Source organism: Pipistrellus kuhlii, unplaced genomic scaffold (genome assembly GCF_014108245.1).
Source record: "Pipistrellus kuhlii isolate mPipKuh1 unplaced genomic scaffold, mPipKuh1.p scaffold_m20_p_4, whole genome shotgun sequence".
Lineage (NCBI taxonomy): Eukaryota > Metazoa > Chordata > Mammalia > Chiroptera > Vespertilionidae > Pipistrellus > Pipistrellus kuhlii.
In genome coordinates, this window is record NW_023425540.1 from 59,399,141 (window position 1) to 59,420,669 (window position 21,529).

A 21,529-nucleotide genomic window follows, 5' to 3' on the forward strand; every position below is an offset into this window, starting at 1 on the left:
TTCCCCTCTTTCTAGGTTTTGTTAGAGCACGAGGTGGTGGTGACATTCGAGATGTTAACACAAATTCCGAGAATTGGGCTGTCGTTAAAGCTGCATTGGTGGCAGGCATGTATCCTAATTTAGTCCATGTGGACAGAGAGAATTTAGTATTGACAGGGTCAAAGGAGAAAAAAGTACGATTTCATCCCACTTCAGTTCTCAGTCAGCCTCAATATAAAAAGGTAAAACATTTTTAATGCTCTTAGGCCTTGAGGTGAAACTCATCTAATTTAGATGTTTGAAAAAATCAGTGAAAAATGTTCTAAATACTGACCTGCTTTAAGAAATTAGTTATATATGTGTGTGTGTGTAATTCAGCATTGGAACAAAATTTTGATTGACTCTTAGAGCTGGAAGAGTTAATGTGTTAAGTAATGAGAACTTTTTTATTTTATTATTTTTTAAAATATATTTTATTGATTTTGTACAGAGAGGAAGGGAGAGAGATAGAGTTTAGAAACATCGATGAGAGAGAGTCATCGATCAGCTGCCTCTTGCACACCCCCTACTGAGGATGTGCCCGCAACCAAGGTACATGCCCTTGACCGGAATCGAACCCAGGACCTTTCAGTCCCCAAGCCGACACTCTATCCATTGAGCCAAACCGGTTTCGGCAGTAATGAGAACTTTTGTACAAACTACATGAACAATGACTTGCTTTAATTTTTGCTTGGGTATACATCACCCATTTTATTAAGGGATGGTTTATAGTTTAAAAGTATTACCAGTAAATTAGGTGATAAACATGGTTAACAAATTTTAAATATATTTTCCTAATAGATTCCTCCAGCCAATGGTCAAGCTGCAGCAATTCAGGCACTGCCCACAGATTGGCTTATTTATGATGAAATGACCAGAGCACATAGAATAGCTAACATTAGATGTTGTTCAGCAGTGACACCTGTCACTGTATTGGTATTCTGTGGACCAGCTAGATTGGCAAGTAATGCTCTTCAGGAATCTTCATCCTTTCGAGGTAAATATGTTATGAAGGAAATAAAAATGTATTTGAAATGAAATTTTTTTTCTTTTTACTAAACCAAACAAATTATGAAATTATAAAAAACTTACGTAGTATTAGCTCCCTTTTGATGTAAGACTAATTAGAATATACTAAAGCATACCACTGTTCTTGAAAGGAATTAATATAACTTGATTTGTATGTTTTTTATTAATCTTGCAGATAGGAAGTTTGTTTCTCTCTTCCACTGAATTTAAATGACTAACAAAAATAAAAGGTATTTGTTTAAAGGAAATAATAATAGTTACCCATAATCTTATTACTCTTATGTAGACTTTTTAAAATATTATCTATCTATATATATATATAATAATTTTATATATATATAATTATTTTACCCATACTATTTTATATTCTGATTTGATCATAAATATCGAATATAAAAAATGAAATATTTTATATTAATGGCTGCAAAATATTCTATCATATTAAAGTGGTATAATGTACTTAAAATGTTTCTTTACAGTTGGACATCTTGACTATTTCTAATTTTTTGCTATTTGGTGACTCAGCCAATATTTATTGAATAACTACTATATGTCAGGTATTGTGGAAGGTATTGAGGATGTAACAGAAAACAAGATAGACAAGTTATTTCTGTCCTTAGGAGTTTACATGGTTGTGGATGGTAGACAGACAGCAAAAAAGTAAGTGTTTTAATTAGAAATAAAGCAGGCTGCCTTAGGGAAGACCTACTTTAGCAAGAAACCCTATACAAATTTCTCTGAGGAGATATCATTTAAGCTGAGACCTAAAATATATGAAGAAGCTAGTCCTGTGAAGATATATAAATAAATTGGCAGGGGCCAAGATTCTGCACTCAGAAATGATCTAGGAATTGACCTAAAGGTATGTTATTGGAAACACAATAATCAAAGAGAGAGTGGGTGGGATAAGGATTGAGTACTGATGTTTTTCTTAATTTTACCTACAGTTTCATGATTTAAAGCTATTAGCCTTTTTTCTATCATATATAATATCCATTTTTGTTAGTTTTATATATTTTGAGTTCTGTAGTGTTTTTGTATTGTTTTGTTTTTAAAATCCTCACCTGAAGACATGTTTAGAGAGAGAGGAGGGAGAGAGAAAAACTTTGGTTGCTTTCTCTAAGTGTCCTAATTGGGAAGTGAGCCTGAAACCTAGGTATGTGCCCTGACTGGGAATCCATCCGGCAACTTTTAGGGCATACGGCCCAGCCCAGCCAACTGAGCCCCTCTGGCTGTTCTAGTTCTGTGTTTTGACTACTATAGATTAAATTGAATAGTCTTTTTCTATACTGCTCACTTCAAAGCTGGAAAAGTTTCATGCTTCATGGACCTGATAAGTACTGTTTTGTTTTTCTTCTTTTGCTCTAATTTGATTTTTAAGATAATTTTTTCAACCATGTTGAGTTGACTCTGTTTTAAAATGTAGATTTCATGTATTTCCAAGTGCTTTCCCTCACCTGCACCAAAAGAATTGTTATGTATTGTCTTTTGAAAGCTTACATTGATTTCATATTACATTTGGCATTGTAAAACTCTCTGTATCTTCTGTTCCTTTAAATTTCTGCCTTTATATTATAACATGTTATTCATTAATTTTTTATTTTTTTATTTTTTATTATTACTATTTTTAATTTCATAAATCTTGTTCAGATGATTACATTTGCTCCTCTTTTTCCCCTCATAGCTCTTCTCCACCCAGTTCCCATCCCATCCTCTGCCCTTACCTCCTCCCCACTGTCCTCATCCATAGGTGTACGATTTTTGTCCAGTCTCTTCCTGCACCTCCCACACCCATCCTCCCCAAGAATTGTCAGTCCACTCCCTTTCTATGCCCCTGATCCTATTATATTCACCAGTTTATTCTGTTCATCAGATTTTTTTATTCACTTGATTTTTAGATTCACTTGTTGATAGACATGTATTTGTTGTTCATAATTTTTATCTTTACCTTTTTCTTCTTCCTCCTCCTCTTAAAGAATACCTTTCAGCATTTCATATAATACTGGTTTGGTGGTGATGAACTCCTTTAGCTTTTTCTTATTTGTGAAGCACTTTATCCGACCTTCAATTTTGAATGATAGCTTTTCTGGGTAGAGTAATCTTGGTTTTAGGTTCTTGTTATTCACCACTTTGAATATTTCTTGCCATTCCCATCTAGCCTGCATAGCTTCTGTTGAGAAATCAGCTGACAATCCTATGGGTACAGCCTTGTAGGTAACTGTTTTTCTCTTGCTGCTTTTAAGATTCTCTCTTTGTCTTTTGCTCTTGGCATTTAAATTATGATGTGTCTTGGTGTGATCCTCTTTGGATTCCTTTTCTTTGGAGTTCTGTATGCTTCCTGGACTTGTAAGTCTATTTTTTTCCACCAGGTGGGGGAAGTTTTCTGTCATTATTTCTGCAAATAGGTTTTCAGTGTCTTGTGCTCTCTTCTTTTGACATCCCCATAATTCAGATGTTGGTATGCTTGAAGTTGTCCCAGAGGTTCCTTACACTATCTTCATATTTTTGGATTCTTTTTTCTTTTTGCTTTTTTGGCTTAGTGTTTTTTGCTTCTTTGTATTTCAAATCTTTGACTTGATTCTTGTGTTCCTCTAGTTTGCTGTTGGGTGTCTGTATAATATTTTTCATTTCATTTAGTGTCTGTTTAATTTCTAGTTGGTCCTTTTCCATATCCACAAGGGTTCTCTCATATCTTCGAGGGTCTATTAAATTTATCGACGTTTTCTAGGAAATTCTTGAAAAATCTTATAACCGTGGTTTTGAACTCTATCTCCAGTTGTTAAATTCTAAAGTTGTACCATTGATTATAATGTTAATTCTTGTTTTAATAAATTATTTTATTCATTAAAACAGAATTGTTCTATTTTTAATGTTTTAAAAATGTGTTGAATATGTTAAATAACTTTTGAGCATTTGTACATATAATCAGAATTTGTTTCATTTATTGATGATGTGTATATATATTTTTTAATGGAACTGCCATCATATTGTTCCAAGGAGAAACCGTTCTTGGATTAAGAGTAATTTAAAGCAATGCTAATATTTTGCTAGCACTTATTAAAATTGTAATATTTGTATTCATTAGTGAGGCTCAGCTACATAGATTTTGTGTGGTGTGTGCATTTGCATATTTAAGTATCTTTAGGTTTTATCAGTTTTAAGGTTAGGTTTAGATTTTCTCATTAAAGGAACTGGCTATTACTTTATTTCTTAAAAGTTTGAGAGACTTGGTGTTCTGGATTTCTTTGTTGTTGTTCTTTAAGGACATCTCAAATTTCTTCCTTAAATAGTCTGAGTTTTTCTATTTCTTATTCTTTAAGTTTTAGTAATTACTTATTCTTTCAATTTGTTTTATAGAAATGAATAATTTTCTTTGAAGGTTTCAAGATTATATAATTATTATTTTTTTAAAATATATTTTATTGATTTTGTACAAAGAGGAAGGGAGAGAGATAGAGAGCTAGAAACATCGTTGAGAGAGAGTCATCGATCGGCTGCCTCTTGCACACCCCCTACTGGGGATATGCCCACAACCAAGGTACATGCCCTTGACCGGAATCGAACCTGGGTCCCTTCAGTCCCCAAGCCGACGCTCTATCCATTGAGCCAAATCGGTCTCGGCTATATAATTATTTTAAGCTTACCACATTTTGTGTAATTTTTATAGTTTTATTTTGTAGTTTTGTGTTTTTTTCTCCCTTTATTAAATTTATCAGAGGATTGCTTATTATGTTTTAAGGATCTGGACTATAGTTTTAACTACTAATAATATTTTCTCTTACCTAATGTATCAAATTTTTGCTTACTATTTTTAATGTTTTATTCCTTTCTGTTAATTTTTCATCTACTTATTATTTAAATTTTTTTTGATTTTTTAACTTGTCTTTTTTGTTTTGTTTTGTTGCCTTGTGATTAGAGATTGTAGTCTTTACAATTCCTTTTTCCCCCTCCTTTTAAATATTGAGATTTAATTTGTGGCCTGTGAGGTTTAGAGAACTCCCCACACAAATTGTTAGCATATCAGGAGGATTTGTGTAAATATGGTATGTCAATGTATATTTGCTTATTCTTTTTGCTATAATATAAAATGGTAAAAGTGAAAATTTTTCTTTCAATATTTGTTTGGACAGCAGATGGTATTCCTAATGATAGTAGTGATAGTGAAATGGAAGATAGAACTACTGCTAATCTGGCAGCTTTGAAACTTGATGAGTGGCTCAATTTCAAACTAGAACCTGAGGTAAGTGTGATCCAGTTAGTATGATCTGATAAACAAATATAATGAAAATTATATCTTTAATAGGTTCTTAGCATTAGAGAATACAATTTCTTTTTCAGTTTTCATAGGGCCTTCAGGGCCAACAGTGGATTTGAAAAACCTGAATGCAGGTCAGTATTTACGCATGGCAATATTTTGAGTATTTCTGTGTATATAAGGAAATACTGAGTATTGGGTACACAAGAAATCCCTTTATTTTAACTATTTCTAAGAGAAAGATTTGAATTCCATTCTCTTTTCTCTTTTCACATATTTCTGAATTGGGAAAGAGGAATGTTGTTGTTTTTTTTTTCCAAATTAAAATATTTCTTGACAAAGCCTACCCTTAATTTCATCTCTACTTTTAAAGGCCATTTTATAGCTTTTTGTTTTGTTTAGGCAGCTAAGCTGTCATTAGTCAACATGGGCTAGATTTTACTTTTTTAGGATTCTTCCATCATTTGAACTTACTTGAATATCCAATAGCCTGTCACTTCACTGGAATTGTTCTTGTTGAGGCCATTATTGTCCTCCATGTTGTCAAAACCAGCCTGCTGTCCTTGACAAATTTGACCTTTTCTCATTTTTGGCAGTATTGTTCATAACCTTCGTTTTGTAATTTTATCTTTCTCATTTTTCCTCCCCATCCCTGTCCCAACTTACTTTGTCACCACATACTGTGACATTAATCTTTCTTGATTCTTCTTTCTAGAGAGGCTATTCCTTCTTAAGTTCTTTCACAGACTCTTCTGTGTTTGTGCCTTAAACTTAGATGTTCTCCAATACTTTGTGCTTTGTTCTTTTTGCTGTCTCTGCACAGTCCTTAGGGATTACCTGTAACCATTTATGCATTGATAACTACACGTTTATATCTAGCTTAGGCCTTTCTCTGGACCTATGAATCCAGCTGCCTTTTGGACATCATTATATGGATGTTCCACAATCACTAAAATAAAATGAATGGAACTAAATGTATTTTGTATGTTTACTCTGCTTTTGTTTTTCCATATTAATCACACTCTATCACATATTGTCTCTCTCAATAAATTGTTTCATTTGATTTTGTGCCTCAGATATGGGAAAGAAGAAATTTTATTTCATTCTTTCAATAAAAAGAATGAAATTAGTAGTAAATTATATGAAATGTAAAGCTTGTTCTTTGGAAACATTTACAGACCCTTAACTAATAAACAAATAGGTGCTTGCAAGCATATTTGAACTGAGGAAACTATTTTATTATAGGCCGCCAATTTATTGCTGCAGCTCAGACAGAAGTGGCACAGCTTATTTTTACGCCGAATGAGAGCTCCATCGAAACCGTGGTCTCAAGTTGATGAAGCGACCATTAGAGCAATTATAGCTGCTTTAAGCACTGAAGAACAGTCTGCAGGTTTACAACAACCATCTGGGATTGGCCAAAGGCCAAGGCCTATGTCTTCAGAAGAACTTCCTTTGGCATCATCTTGGAGGTCAAATAATAGTAGGAAAAGTTCAGCAGATACTGAATTTCCTGACGAGTCTACTTCTACAGAAAGGTAAATTAATGGCTTGAAACAGGAGACATTTTCTCCAGGAAAAGGAGTTATTTATCATGGAATAATGTGCTTTTATAATATCTAGAAATTATGTTGTTATTATGTAAGGTATATAGAAAGGTCACAATAAAATGGGAATAGATTTTTCCTTTTAAAGCCTCTATATAAAAGCCTAATGTGCAAATTGTCCCCTTGGGAATTCGACTGGGAGTTCAGTTGCTTGCTATGATGTGTGCTGACCACCAGGGGGCAGCACGGAACATGGCAGGCATCAGTAATGCAGCGCTAGCAGAGGGCACCGGGGTGGAGGTGCTACCAGCCCTGATTAGCCCCAATGACAGCAGGACCGAGGCGGGATGGTAGAGGTCAGTGGGTGACGCCAGGCCAAGGCGGGGTGTCAAGCAGGGCTGTGGGGCTGTGAGGCTGGAATGTGACTGGGGCTGCCAGTGCGAGAAGGGGCTGTACATGCCCTGAAGCCCTCCTGCAGTCCCTTCCAGGCAGGCCAATCTCCCATGGTCCCTCCTTGGCCAGCCAGCCACAATTGTACCTCTGTAGCTGAAAGAAGCTGGAGTCATCCCCACAATATCTCTTAAGACCAACTATTGGCACAGCGTACCTCTGCAGCTGAAAGAAAGCATCATCATTGACAGAATATGTCTGAAAAACTGTCATCAGCAAGTACTATCAGTACTGGTAGGAACTGCCTGTACAGCGAAAATGAAGTAAATGAGGATGCAGTTATTGAACATAGTTGTGGTGGAATGACTATTACATATTAATTTTGCCTATCACTAAATTTCTCCAATGAAAAACCATCTGATGGAAAATTTACTTGATATTGCAGCAAAGGTAAAGTTTGTCCAAATGATATAAATTTTTGAGAATACCGGCATATTTAAAAAAATTAATAATAAACGAAGATTCTGACAGTAAAAATGTTACGGAAAATAATTGTTCCATAAATAGTTCTTTTGCTTTTGCTTCAGTGGGTGCAAATATCGCTTCACCATCAGGATATGGGCCATGCTGTTTTAGAATACACGGTCAATTTTATCACCATACTGGAACCTGACTATTTCAAATGGTGTTTCTTGGAAGTTTGCTCAACTCTACGTTTTAGACATGGCCAAAGCAACAAGTAAAAGATTAGCATGCCAGAAAACCAAGGCTGCTCAAAAGATTCATGATCAATATCAACAACCTCATGCATGAAATAAACGAATTGACAAAATCATACAAGATGCTACATGAGGTAGAAAAGGAAGCCCAATCTGAAGCAGCAGCGAAAGATATTGCTCCCACGGAAGTAACAGTGGTGATTAAATACGATCATAACAGTGATCAGGTAGATATAACTCTCCCGTGTAACTGAGGTTGCCATCATATTAAGAAACGAAGATGGAGAATCTCCTTTTGAAAGGGACATGCTCATTTATTGTAAACCAGATCCCAATAATCCAAATGCCACTAAACTGAAGTCAGTATCCTGTTTCCTACTTTATATGTAATGATGCATCCTATTCTTTTTCCACATAGTGGAAAAGGCTGGGGAACAGATATTACATTAAGACTCAGAGACAACAATATAATCAGCAATAATACTGGACAAAATGTAAGGACATGAGGCACACAAATGCAGTATTATGGATTTCATCTCTGTCCGGGACACATTCAATCCTATTTTAAATGCAGGAAAATTAACTCAACAGTATATTGTCGATTCATATGAAAAAAATGGAAGCCAATTGGATAAATTTTATTAAAGCAAACCAATCTAAGTTGAGAGTTGAAAAATATAGTGATTTGATGGATCATCTCACATCTAGATCTGAAAATCACAATGTGCTGATTGGTAAAATGATAATACTTCCATCATCTTTTGAGGGCACTCCCAGAAATATACAACAGTGATATCAGGAAGCTGTGGCAATTGTAATGAAGTATGGCAAGCCCGATATATTCATAATCATGACGTGCAACCCCAAATGGGCAGGTATTACAAATAATTTACAATGCTGGCAAAAAGTTGAAAACAGACCTGACTTGGTAGCCAGTGTCTTTAATATTAAGCTGAAGGCTCTTTTAAATGATAATGTAAATTTGATTTATTTGGCAAAGCTACAGCTAAAATTCATGTCATCGAATTTCAGAAATGTGGACTGCTTCATGCTCACATATTGATATTAGATAGTGAATTCAAATTATGAATGGAACATGACATTGACTATATAGTTAAGGCAGAAATTCTGAAAGAAGACCAGTGTACTCAACTTTTTCAAATTGTAAAATCAGATATGGTACATGGACCATGTGAATACAAAATCCAATATTAAATATTAAAATACTTCTAATTATTTTCCTCTCAAAGTGTATGAATCCATGCACTAGGCCACTAGTAATTCTTATAAGTTTTAAGATAATATGAAGGATTTCAGGCTACTGAAATATGTGAATTATTTAATAAGAAAACTTTTTTTCAGGAAAAACTCAAAATGTTTAATTTTAAGAATTCACAAATTTAGGGTCTGTTGAGAAGTTAGAAACATTTTTTATTATACATGTTAGTTAATACATATTAAGTGGCATCTTTCCTAGGTACCCTACAGCAAGAAGTGATAACTATACCCATTTAAAAGAATAACCCACAGGTATTACCTAGACATCAATATTGCTGACTAGTATTCCTACAGAAAAACCATCCATTTATTCAGTGATACATTGAATGCCTGTTGTTCTTGGTGTGAGGGATAGAGCAATGTACAAAAAAAAATAGACCTCTTCAAAGAATTTACATTTTATTGAGAGGTATATAAGTAAACAAATTTATTGTGACAAAATTTGTTTAAATTTAATCAAATTATTTTATTCTTTCTAGCATTTAGCAATTAGATATGAGATTTTTATTTATTATGTGATTATCAGTAGTTAGAAATCTCTTCTTGAATTATTTATCCAAAAATAAATTATGATATAACTAGAGGCCTGGTGCGTGGATTCATGCACCAGTGGGGTCCCTTGGCCTGGCCTGCAGGGATCAGGCTGAAACTGGCTCTCTGACATCCTTCACGGGGTCTCAGATTATGAGAGGGCACAGGTAAGGCCAAGGGACCCTACAGGTGCATGATTTGGGCCAGGGAAGGACCAGGGGAAGGCTGTAGGGTGTGTCTGGCTTGTCTCGCCCAGCCTGATTTCTGGACCCCAGCAGCAAGCTAACCTGGTCAGAGCGTCTGCCCTCTGGTAATCAGTGCAAGTCATAGTGACTGGTTGAACAGTCGGACACTTAGCATACTAGGTTTTTATTATATAGGATATGATAGTGGTTATAATGAATCATTGGGCATGATTCAGAACTATTTCTTGTAAACACACTTAATAAAATCAAATATGTTTCTTTTTATCTTTAGAAAAAATTTTCTTACCTTGTTGATAACAAACACAACATGTTGCCTGTGATGCTAGTTTTGGCAATATTGGTGGAAAGTTTCTAGTAAGAATATGATTTCACTGGTAAAAAACTGAAAATAGAAACAATGGAAATAAAAGATATGTGATGTTCAAGGATCAGATGGGGATTTCATTACCTTCTTTTGATCAAATTTTGCTTATTTCAGTGAAGCATAAAGGCTGTATTAGTTCAGACTTCAATGAAAGAGTAATAATATATATTGGTTTCCAAGTTCTTCAGATAACCAATTTTAGGAATAATTTAGCCAATTGCCAAGAAAACACACATTGTGTGCAGCTGAACCTTATGTAGGCCCTTCTAAACAAAAGAATAGTAAAAAACATATTTTTTAGACATCTACCGCTTTTTTGAAAAGATTATTCTAAGAGCTTACTTGACCAGCAAATATTTAGAATGTGCACATACAATTATTTAGATATTTCAATGTGGTCTTATTATTCCTACACCTATCTATAAAAAAACCTGTTAGATTCATAGAGAACTGTGTGTGTATAAACGCTTATGTATTATGTTACCTATATTCACATACTAACAGAGGCACACAGACATTTTTTTCAATAAAAACTTCCTTTTTCCTTTATAAAGTAATTTCATATTCATTTGATAAAATTTGGAAATACAGAAAAAAATCAGAATTATAAAGTGTAATTAGTTAGAGCCTACTTGCCTTATAAGTTCATTCCCCCACCTTGTGATACTAGGATCAAGCATTTCCTTTTCATACAAGTTGTAGCTTGACATTTTTCATTCTCTTACCTGTTGCACAATAGGACTTTTTGTAGAATTGATGGATAATGCGTAGAGTTTATGTATTTTGGTGAGGAATAGAATGAGAACTGGTAGGAAGATTTATTTTTGAAGAGAGAAATTAATCTTTGTGGGATTATTTCTTAGAGAAAAATTATTTATAGTTGAAGTTTTCACTCTAGGATGGCAAGATGTAGATTAAATGTTTTCAATAAAGACACACGTTTTGTCAGTGAATTTTTAATAAATCTTTATTGTTCAGATTATTAGTTGTTCCTCTTTTTTCTCCTCATAGCTCCTCTCAACCTGGATCCCACCCTCTGCCCTCACCCTCCCACTGCACTGTCCTCATCCATAGGTGTATGATTTTTGTCCAGTCTCTTCCCGCACCCCCCAACACCCCTTTCCCCCTGAGAATTGTCAGTCCACTCCCTTTCTATGCCCTTGATCCTATTATATTCACCAGTTTATTCTGTTCATCAGATTTTTTATTCACTTGACTTTTAGATTCACTTGTTGATAGACATGTATTTGTTGTTCATAATTTTTATCTTTACCTTTTTCTTCCTCTTCTTAATACCTTTCAGCATTTCATATAATACTGGTTTGGTGGTGATGAACTCCTTTAGCTTTTTCTTATCTGTGAAGCTCTTTATCTGACCTTCAATTCTGAATGATAGCTTTTCTGGGTAGAGTAATCTTGGTTGTGCCCGCAGCCAACATACACTGGGGATGTGCCCGCAGCCAACGTACATGCCCCTGACCAGAATCGAACCTGGGACCCTTCAATCCGCAGACCGACGCTCTACCACTGAGCCAAACCGGTTTTGGCATGCACCTCAGTCTTATAATATTCTCCATCCTATAAAGTTTTTACCTAAAAGCATTTTTTGAATTGAAAATATTTAAAAAGAGTTGAAGAAATTAAAATAATACAAATTGCCCATGTCCCATCCTAAAGCCAAACCAATGTTTTTTTCTTTCACTTTCAAATGGTAATTTAATGGCAAAGATTTCCATAAGAAAAAATGAGCTTTAAATGAGTTCTATATCAGAACTCTTTGTTCCTCCTAAATGAAAATTTACTTATGTGGAAAGGCTTATGGGAATACTTTGTTTCTACTTGAATGAAATGTTTTGGGGAAGCCAAATAAACATGAGAAAAAAAGCTAAAATAAAGCTCAGAGTAAAAGATCAATTTGAAAACCACAAAAATAGATATTTAATTCTATTAAAATATTTTTATTTTAATAAGGTTTTGCCTTTATTAAGTTCTGTCAGCTAATTTTCAGGTCAGTTAGGCAGCAAGGTAAGAATGATGGAATTTTAGAAGTAACTAAAAAAGTCATTGAACTTTGGTTATGAGAGGAAAACTTTGAAAAGTTAATTTTTGTACTTCTTATCAAGTTGTTAATGACTCAAATATGCATACATCACATTTTTATTAATATCTTTAAGTTTTGCTATTTCATTTGTAAAAGAAACAATCCTTCATCTAAGATATTTTTAAAAATGGAATAAATTGTGGGCATAAGCTATTTCAACTTGTCTTGTAGGCAGGACTTGCAAGACTCTATGGAAGCTGTGAATTATTGAACACTTACCCTTTTCTGCTTTAAATTTATTCATTATAAATATTGTGAAACACAGCAAAGTAAATGAAATACTATACTGAACTCCACAGCCCAGATTCAGTAATAACCAAGATTTCACCTACTGGTTGTATGTAGCCAAATATTTTTTCTTTTGCTTTCTTTTTTTGTTTACATATTTCAAAATAAATATCATACATTCTTTCATTTTTATCCTTCCACATTTAACTATGCATCTCTTAATATAACAGGCATTTTTTTCTACATAATCAAAATCCAATTATCAATTTCAATAAAATGATAATTTCCCCAGTTCTCTATAGATTTATTTGAATTAGCATCCAAGGAGGACTTATATTGTACTTGAGCAGTGGTCAGCAAACTCATTAGTCAACAGAGGCAAATATCAACAGTACAACGATTGAAATTTCTTTTGAGAGCCAAATTTTTTAAACTTAAACTTTTTCTGACGCCACTTATTCAAAATAAACTCGCCCAGGCCGTGGTATTTTGTGGAAGAGCCAACTCAAGGGGCCAAAGAGCCACATGTGGCTCGTGAGCAGCAGTTTGCCAACCACAGTACTAGGGTGTTGTGTTTCTTGAGTCTCTTGTGATCAGAGCAATTCCTTTGTTGGCCTATTTGAATAAACTAGGACAGTGGTATTGTGAGATGTAAAGCACGTCCTTGAATAACATCATTTCATTCAAAGTGTTTTATTATAATGTTGATGAGACGCCATAGTAACTTAACTCTTGTTTATGTCAGTTAGCCTATGGTAAAATTGGTCCATTATACATCATTTGGCTTAAAGTCACAGAACTTGTTGATAACACCGAGTACTTGTTGTACCACATTCTGGATTTGGCTGTTCATTTCTCCTGACGTTATTTATTGCTATATGCCTAAGTAGTTCATGTAAACTACTGAACTAACTCTCAGTGCTGGTTTAGATCCAGTATTTGGGTGAGAGTATTCTATAGGTGGTGCTGTCACATTTATATTGCACGATTTTAGGAAGTACTTAGTTTATTTTTAAATGTCTGGTTGTTCCACAAATATATACTTTTTAAGCTCATAAATTAAGAGACTTGCCCAGGATCATATACCTATTTAGTTGTAAATTTAGTGCGGTCCTAGAAATCTTCTATCCTGACTCTAGTCCAGCATTATTTCCACTTTACCTTACTACAATTTTTAGTATGCTTTTAATATTTATTTTACTAGGCTCTAAGATATGCTGTGGGGGTGGAAAGGAAATGGAGTAGGTAATATTCTTGTAAAGGCTATTGGTTTAGATGTAGTTAAATAATTTTATAATGTTAAAATATATTAAATGTCAATATAAAATCTAATTGTTAAGTTCTCTCCTATACCATCATAAAAGAGGATAGGGATTTTGTAAGGGGAATAATATTTGGATAATTGTTAATATTAAGTTAAAGTCTTTTGTAGATTGTTTTAAAAAAATATTTTTTGCATATTTGTTTTTGTAGATTGTTTTAAAAAATATTTTTTGCATATTTGTTTTTGTAAACTGGACCTTAATAGTCTGTTTCTTAACTTCCAAATGTAATGGAAGAATGAAATTCCCTTTAAAAAAGTGTCTTATCAACTATAATGTCTTTGAAAGTGATTTAAAATAGCATCTGCTTTGTATTATGAACTTATATTCAACTTACATATAATGGGTCATCTTTGCTTCTTCCTTCTCAAGAGTATTGATGAAATCTCCATCTCCAGCACTACATCCACCTCAGAAGTACAAAGATAGAGGAATTTTACATCCTAAACGAAGCACTGATGACCGACCAGATCAGGCTTCTGCAAAATCTACAGAAGATTACCCAAGTCCTTGTGTTAGCCCTTCTCCTCCATCTTCAGGAAAGGTAGAGTATCTAAAAGTTGATATAGCAAGGAACACATTTGTAGCATATCGAATATTACATATTTAAAATAATAAGTCACTTATTTTTTAGTTACTAATTGTGGGCTCTGTTCTAGATATATATTGAAACTGGCAAACTTGAGATACCTTGAGTAAATTTTTTGTTTCTTTTGCTTGCCAATTTTTTCTATATTACCATGTTGGTGTCTTTTAAAACTAATAGGTCATTCACTGATGGCATGTAGCTAAATAGTTCATTATTTCCTTTCTATTTCTTGAGAACTTCTTTTTTTGTTGTTAAAACAAATAATGAGAAGATTATCTTAACTTTGGTTTGTAATTTCAGAATTGAAAAGAATGGTGTTTTTTTATTGTTAATTGATTTTATTAACTCAATGGCTAGGTTATATAAGACAGGATGGATAGGAAGATAGGAAATTTTGATATGGAATTGAGAACTGTGTATCTTTTTAAAAATTTGTAAAATGAATGAATTCTAATGTTTAGAATATATTTAGTTTTACCTTCTTGTGTTGTCAATACCTGAGTAAGTATTTGACTAGGGTTATTTGTTGTACTGCATGTTGTGTTGTGGTGAATCTGCAACATTTTTGTTGTATAGGGTGACATGACATTCAACCGAGTCACTCACCTGGACCCTCTAGTTGTTTTTATTAAGATTTTCTTTTGACCACTTTTTTTTTTTTTTTTTTTTTTTTTTAGCAGTTTGATTTTGATATGATTTGGTCTGGTTTTCCTTCTGTTTCTTCTTCATTCTGTGTATTTACAGTTTCCATCAATTTTGGGAAATGTAAGACCACCACTTTTTCACCTTTTTTTTTGTTTTGTTAATCCTTACTTGAGGGTATTTTTTCTATTGCTCTTTTAGAGAGAATAGGAGGGAGGGAGGGGGAAAGAGAAAAATATTGATGTGAGAAAGGCATATTAATTGGTTGCCTCCCACACATGCTCCAACTCATGTGGAGATTGAACCTGAAATCCAGGTAGATGCCCTTGACCAGGAATCGAACCTTTGACCCTTCAGTGCATGGGCTGATATACTGCTGATCAACACTGGCCAGGGCTCTTCACTTATATTTTATATTTCACCTCTCACTTTTCCTTTTTGGGATCCCGGATATACAAATCTAAGGCTACTTGATATTTTCCCACAGGTCACTGATGCTCTGTTTATTGTATTTTGTTTATTATCTCTGCTTCATTTGAGATGTTTCTATTGCTCTATCTGTTATTTCACTGGTATTTTTATTTGTAGTGCCTTATTTACTATACATTCTTTCTAGTGTGCTTTCACTTCAGATACTGTAAGTTCATCTCTAGAACATCCTTTGGGTTTTTAAAAAATAGCTTCCATTTCTCTTTTCATCATGTTCATGTTTCCTTTACCTTCATGAAGATAGTAAGCATATTTATCATAACTGCATTAACATTCTTGTTTCCTAATTGCATCATCTGAGTTTATTCCTATTGATTAATTTATTTCCAGTTATGGTTCATATTCTTCTGTTTCTTTGCATTCCTTATAATTTTGTTTGGCTAATGATTTTTGTTTTATCCTTTAAATAGTGTTAGATATCCTTTTGGTATACAGTTAAGTTAGTGGCAATCAATTTAATCTTTTCAGGATTTGCTAGTAAGCACTGCTTGGGTGGGTCCAGGGCAGTTTTTATCTGGTATTAATTTAGTTCTAATACTTAGGTGTGATGTTTCTGTGGACTAATGACCCATTATTAGTCTAAATTATTTCTATTTTGGTTGGGTGTAACATGAAATATTCCCAGCCATATGTGTGAGTGCTCAGAATTATTTGGTCTACTGCTTTTCTTTGGGTCTTTTCCTGGTCTCAGGTCATTTAGTCTCACTGTGTGCAGGTCAGCACTTAACCAAAAACCATGGGAATCCCTCGCAGTTCTCCATGAGCTCACTTTCTGTGTAGCTTTCTTCTGTCTAGTTCACTGCCACGCAATTACTAGTTGCCTTGGTCTGTCTCTGCATTTCAGCAAGACCACTGGTTTCTGCTTGTTTCCTTTCCTTGCACTGTTACCTGGAAACTGTATCCTGGAAATAAGCTGAAGCAATATTTGTTTTGTTTTCAGATTTTGAAGTTTATTAAAATATTTTCTGAAAGTACATTTGGAGTACAAATCAAAGTTTGGTAATCCAGGATCCTTTCTTGATAAGGGATTTTGAATGCTCTGAAACTGAGTACTTGGTTTGGGCTTGTTAATCTCATTTTGATTGAGTCTTGTGTAGGTTTTCAGGAATGAATGACAGAGCTGTTGAATATTTGTTGAATATTTGGTAAAATATTTTGGTTTATATGTTCATGAAGATGTTATTTAATGGAGCCTATTGATTTCGAAAGGTCAAATTACCTTTCAAGAATTTATGCATTCTTTTATAGGGGTCAAAATCTCCTTCACCAAGACCAAACATGCCTATTCGATACTTCATAATGAAGAGTAGCAATTTGAGAAACCTTGAAATTTCTCAACAGAAGGGTATTTGGTCTACAACCCCTAGTAATGAGCGGAAGCTAAATCGAGCCTTTTGGGAAAGCAGCATGGTTTACTTGGTTTTTTCTGTTCAAGGATCTGGACATTTCCAGGTGAGCCATCCTGAAGCAGTAAGGGTTCTTCTGGCTGCAGGTTAGACCATAGAGATAAAAACAACAACAAAAAAACTCTGGCTTTGTATTGCATCGGAATGCAATCTTGTCTGTCTTAGAATGAGAAATACATTGCACCTTGTCAAGGGATTGATAAATAGGGATCCTTTGTTTTTGCCTTATCTTACCAGAACCTCTCCAGATAAACAATTTCTGCTTCTGAAGACAACTGTAGATTTAATATTTCTGGGTAGATTAAAAGTAATGAGAACTTTGAAGTTTGATAAAATGTTTATTTAAAAAGGCCAAGGAAGTTAGTATTGACAGTCAAGAAACTGTGTGTGTGTCTTAACTCATACATCTGAATTTATAAAATAATAAATTTGATATTATTATAATTTTTGTAAGTAAAATCATAGAGGTTAGGTTGTATCCATTTATCATGGAATATATGTGGGTTTAGAACTATTGAAACATCATTTAGAAAATATCTGTCATATCTGAAATTATGTTAGAAGGCTGGAACTTATCTTTTCTATAAAATTTGCTCATATCTTTTAATGAAAACACTTAAGCAGTTTATTTTTAATTTATCTCTATTGTTGAAAGTATTATGGATGTTCCCCCCTTTTTTGTTAGCTATGTATTATTTCTATATTATATTTTTCCCTTAAAAAACCTCTCATAGCTTTCTCAGATAAATTGAATTCAGACATTTAATATCCTCACTTTCACCCTTCCACCTCATTTTACTCACAGGGATTTTCTAGGATGTCATCTGAGATAGGAAAGGAGAAGAGCCAGGATTGGGGCTCAGCTGGACTAGGAGGAGTATTTAAGGTGGAGTGGATACGAAAAGAAAGTCTTCCCTTTCAGTTTGCACATCATTTACTCAATCCTTGGAATGATAACAAGAAAGTCCAGATAAGCAGAGATGGTCAGGTATACAATGGCATTTAATATTTTTCTTCTACTTTTCTTTTTATTTTGATTTGCTGTTATTTAGTGATTTGTTTGAGGAGCCAATGTAAGAATATATATCCTAATTTCCACATGCACATGGTGGTTCAGATTTGTAAAGAAGCTAGTAAAAACTTGCTTGCAAAATATCTCTTGTAGAGCTCATTGCTTTTTTTTTTATTTTTTTTTTTTAACATTTTGTAAATTTGACGTCTTTCTGTCATTGCATATATAAAATAGTTCTTAAGTTCCTTTTTGGAGACTCCTATTATCTTCCTAAGATATGATCAAAACCGAGTGTGATCCTGAAGTATTGTAATTTTAAAAAAGTCTAAGGATAACAACAGTATTTAACTCTATTAAGACTTTAATTATGTAATGTAAAAAAAAATAACCTTTTAATATTTTTGTGGCTTGTTTTACTTCTGTTTTACCTTGTCTTCATGATGTTGCTGACATACATTTTAAACTAGTTAGGGTGATGGGAATTAACATACATATGGACTACTGTGCTAACTGCTTTATATAAGGTAATTTAATTGCATATAATGAATTATTAGCCCAGTTTTATGTAGGATAAAATAGATTCAGAGAAATTAGTTTTGCCTAAGGTCACACAGCTAATAATTTATTTGAACCAGTTTGAGTCACTTCAGATTACCACATGAAGAATGGATTCTTTTTAAAAGCACATCTTGTCTTAAGAGGACTGTAAATAACATTCTTTTAAGTTATATAAGAATATTTTTATTTTTATACTAAATAGTGATTTTTAAAATAAGTCTAATACCTAAGATAAGATTATTATATAGTCATCTAAGTTAGTCTCTTGGAAAAAAACCACTGGAAATAATCTAATATGCTATGTTTTATAGTTCAAAATGAATGCTTTTGCTAAATATCCAGTAGAAACAAAATTCATTATTTTCAGATTAAAAAAAAAAATTCTAGCAGAACTCCATGGAAATCTCTCACCAAGTTATCACAAATAGTTGTGATATTTGCAGGTTAACTACAGTCTTAAATTCTGGAGGTCAACTTTATAAATCTTAAAGCAAAGAATTAGAGCAATGTACACCATATAATTTTAGTATGTGCTAGTAGAAAAATAAAATTTAAAGTGTTTTTCTTATATTTTTATCAGTGTAGGTATTGGTGATTTTAAAAATTCAATCCAGTTATTTTAATGTTTATTTTGACTTTTGATTTATCTAGGAACTAGAACCTCAGATTGGGGAACAGTTGCTACAATTATGGGACCGACTTCCATCAGGAGAAAAAACGACAACTGATTGACACTGGGGTTATACCATTTTTGACTTTGAGTACTGGCAGTATTTGTGATCATTAAGGATATCTTTCAGATAACTTATCTTTTTATCTTTAAATCTTTCAAGAGCACTTAGTTATAGAATGCACTGACTTCCAAAAATTTAGATGGGCTTTTCTGGTTTAGAGTATTGCTTTAGAACCACAAGAGAAAATGATAATTTTAATAGTGATAACATAAAATGATTATGTAATGTTTATTAATTGTATGTTTCTAATTGAATAAAACATAGTAGTTTCATTATTTGACACAATAGCAGTTATTTTAAATATACTTAATTTGAAGTTGAATATTTCACTTGTTTAAAACACTGAATTATAATTCATATTGATTATTTTTTTAATGCAAAGTAAGTTTGTTTATTACTATTGTTGACATTGTTATAGATGCCCCCTATTTAAATTGTTTACTTTTAAGAAAGGTCTGAATATATCAGTACATATGCACACCATTTTAGAAGAGTCAGCTCTTAAGATTTATGATTAAAAAGCAAATAAGCAAACAACCAGATTAAAAAATGTTTCTTTTAAAAATAGTGTGTGTTAATTAAGGACTATTTATTCTGCCATTTTTAGCCTAAGATATATTAAGAAAAAAAGGAGGGGTATTCTTTTTCTGCTATTATGTAATGCAGGAAAGTCTGAAAAGAGGCAACATTCCTCCCTATTTGTGATCAGATCGAATTCAGTGCTTCGTTTTCTTCCTGGTTCTGCCTCTTTAACCTGATGGGTGCCATACCCCATTCTTCCTCCCATATTACAGCATTCACACATCTCTTACATGAGCACAGTAATTATGACCTTTTTGTTTTGTGTAGGGCAACTTGATTTAGACAAGTTAGAAATTTAAAACAAATTATACAAATAGTTTAACAGCTAGTGATAACTTGCTTGCTGTATGTCTTCCAAACTGAAGCTCACAAGCATCACAGTTCTAAATGCCTTCTATTTGTTTTCCAGTACTTTTTATCCTGCTATGTTTTTGGATATGATATCTTCCTTATTTTGCACTTATGGTTTAATAAGTTGGAGTGGTGATGGTGGTGATTTTTTAAAAATAAAACTGTGTTAGCGCCAACTATCTACTTCTTTGCCAATTCAGAATTATTTGGTTTGAACTCTTTACCACCACTATCTATAAAGTTTCCTAAGAAGCTTTTTGAAGGGAAATAGAGGTACAAGTAAAAAAGAAATGTTTTGGTCACTGAGCTCTAAATAGAACAGTTTGGTAGCATGTCTCGTGATACATCTGGGTTATTCCTATATAATAAAACACCAGCAGTAAATAATTTAAAGACAAGAAGAACTCTGAGTCATCTGCTTCTGCATTTGAGAACAAAGAAGTGAAAATTTATAGGCCAACATAAAATCTTGAGAACCTTTCTACTTCCTCTGGGAAAGCATTATATGTTGGTGTATTAGTTTAGAATATCATCAGTGATTTTGGCCTGTAGTTGTAGATATTTGGTTTTTAAAATTTATTTTATACTTTGAGACATACCTATAAATTGAATCTATGTGAATTATGTTCCACTATATGTGTATTACAGTGTTTTTTCCCTATTAGAGCAACTTGTGTTTCTCTAATAATGTTTACATTTTGTTTAGGTGTATATTTAGCAGTTCCTGGTGTTCTAAATTTGGAAGTTAAGGACTTTTGAAAAATAAAACTTGTTTCATTTTTATCTGTTTTCTAATATCTCGCCCCCCGTGGAAATGATGACTTTGTTGATATCTAAAATGAGTACAATTTGAATGTAATTAAAATGCCGTTTTTGGAAGAGATGAACTTTAAATATACTTATTAGATAAAATTCTATTCAATTATTTATATCTTGTTATTTATGATACTACATTTTAGGACTAAGGTAACAGTGATCTGCAATATCCCTTGAGATATTAATGAATTTCAAGCACCTTGAAGAATATTATAATGACATTGAAAGTGATGGTTTCATATTAATACAACCTCCTTGAGAAAAAATAACCTTATTATGATGGCATAGAAAAAGATTTCAAGACATAAACATTGCAACTGAACATGTTACAAGTGACCATGCTTCTGGGTCTGAGTGAGCCT

The 21,529-nt window shown here is 33.2% G+C and overlaps 1 protein-coding gene across 6 annotated transcripts in view; it reads left to right on the forward strand.

Moving 5' to 3' along the window:
- The window catches only part of YTHDC2 (YTH domain containing 2), a 66,444-nt gene extending 45,293 nt beyond the window's left edge, over window positions 1–21,151 (forward strand). For 2 of the 6 annotated variants that reach the window (XM_036409643.2, XM_045571846.1), the window contains 8 exons: window positions 16–221; window positions 820–1,015; window positions 5,178–5,287; window positions 6,548–6,840; window positions 14,361–14,532; window positions 16,957–17,160; window positions 17,920–18,102; window positions 19,336–21,151. In XM_036409643.2, coding sequence (XP_036265536.1) covers window positions 16–221; window positions 820–1,015; window positions 5,178–5,287; window positions 6,548–6,840; window positions 14,361–14,532; window positions 16,957–17,160; window positions 17,920–18,102; window positions 19,336–19,416 — 1,445 coding nt within the window. In that variant the 3' untranslated portion in view covers window positions 19,417–21,151. Of the gene's footprint in view, window positions 1–15; window positions 222–819; window positions 1,016–5,177; window positions 5,288–6,547; window positions 6,841–7,337; window positions 7,690–14,360; window positions 14,533–16,956; window positions 17,161–17,919; window positions 18,103–19,335 lie in introns of those variants that run through there. The other 4 variants (XM_036409644.2, XM_036409646.2, XM_036409645.2 and 1 more) reach the window with 4 other exon arrangements.
- Window positions 21,152–21,529: the final 378 nt, after the last annotated feature.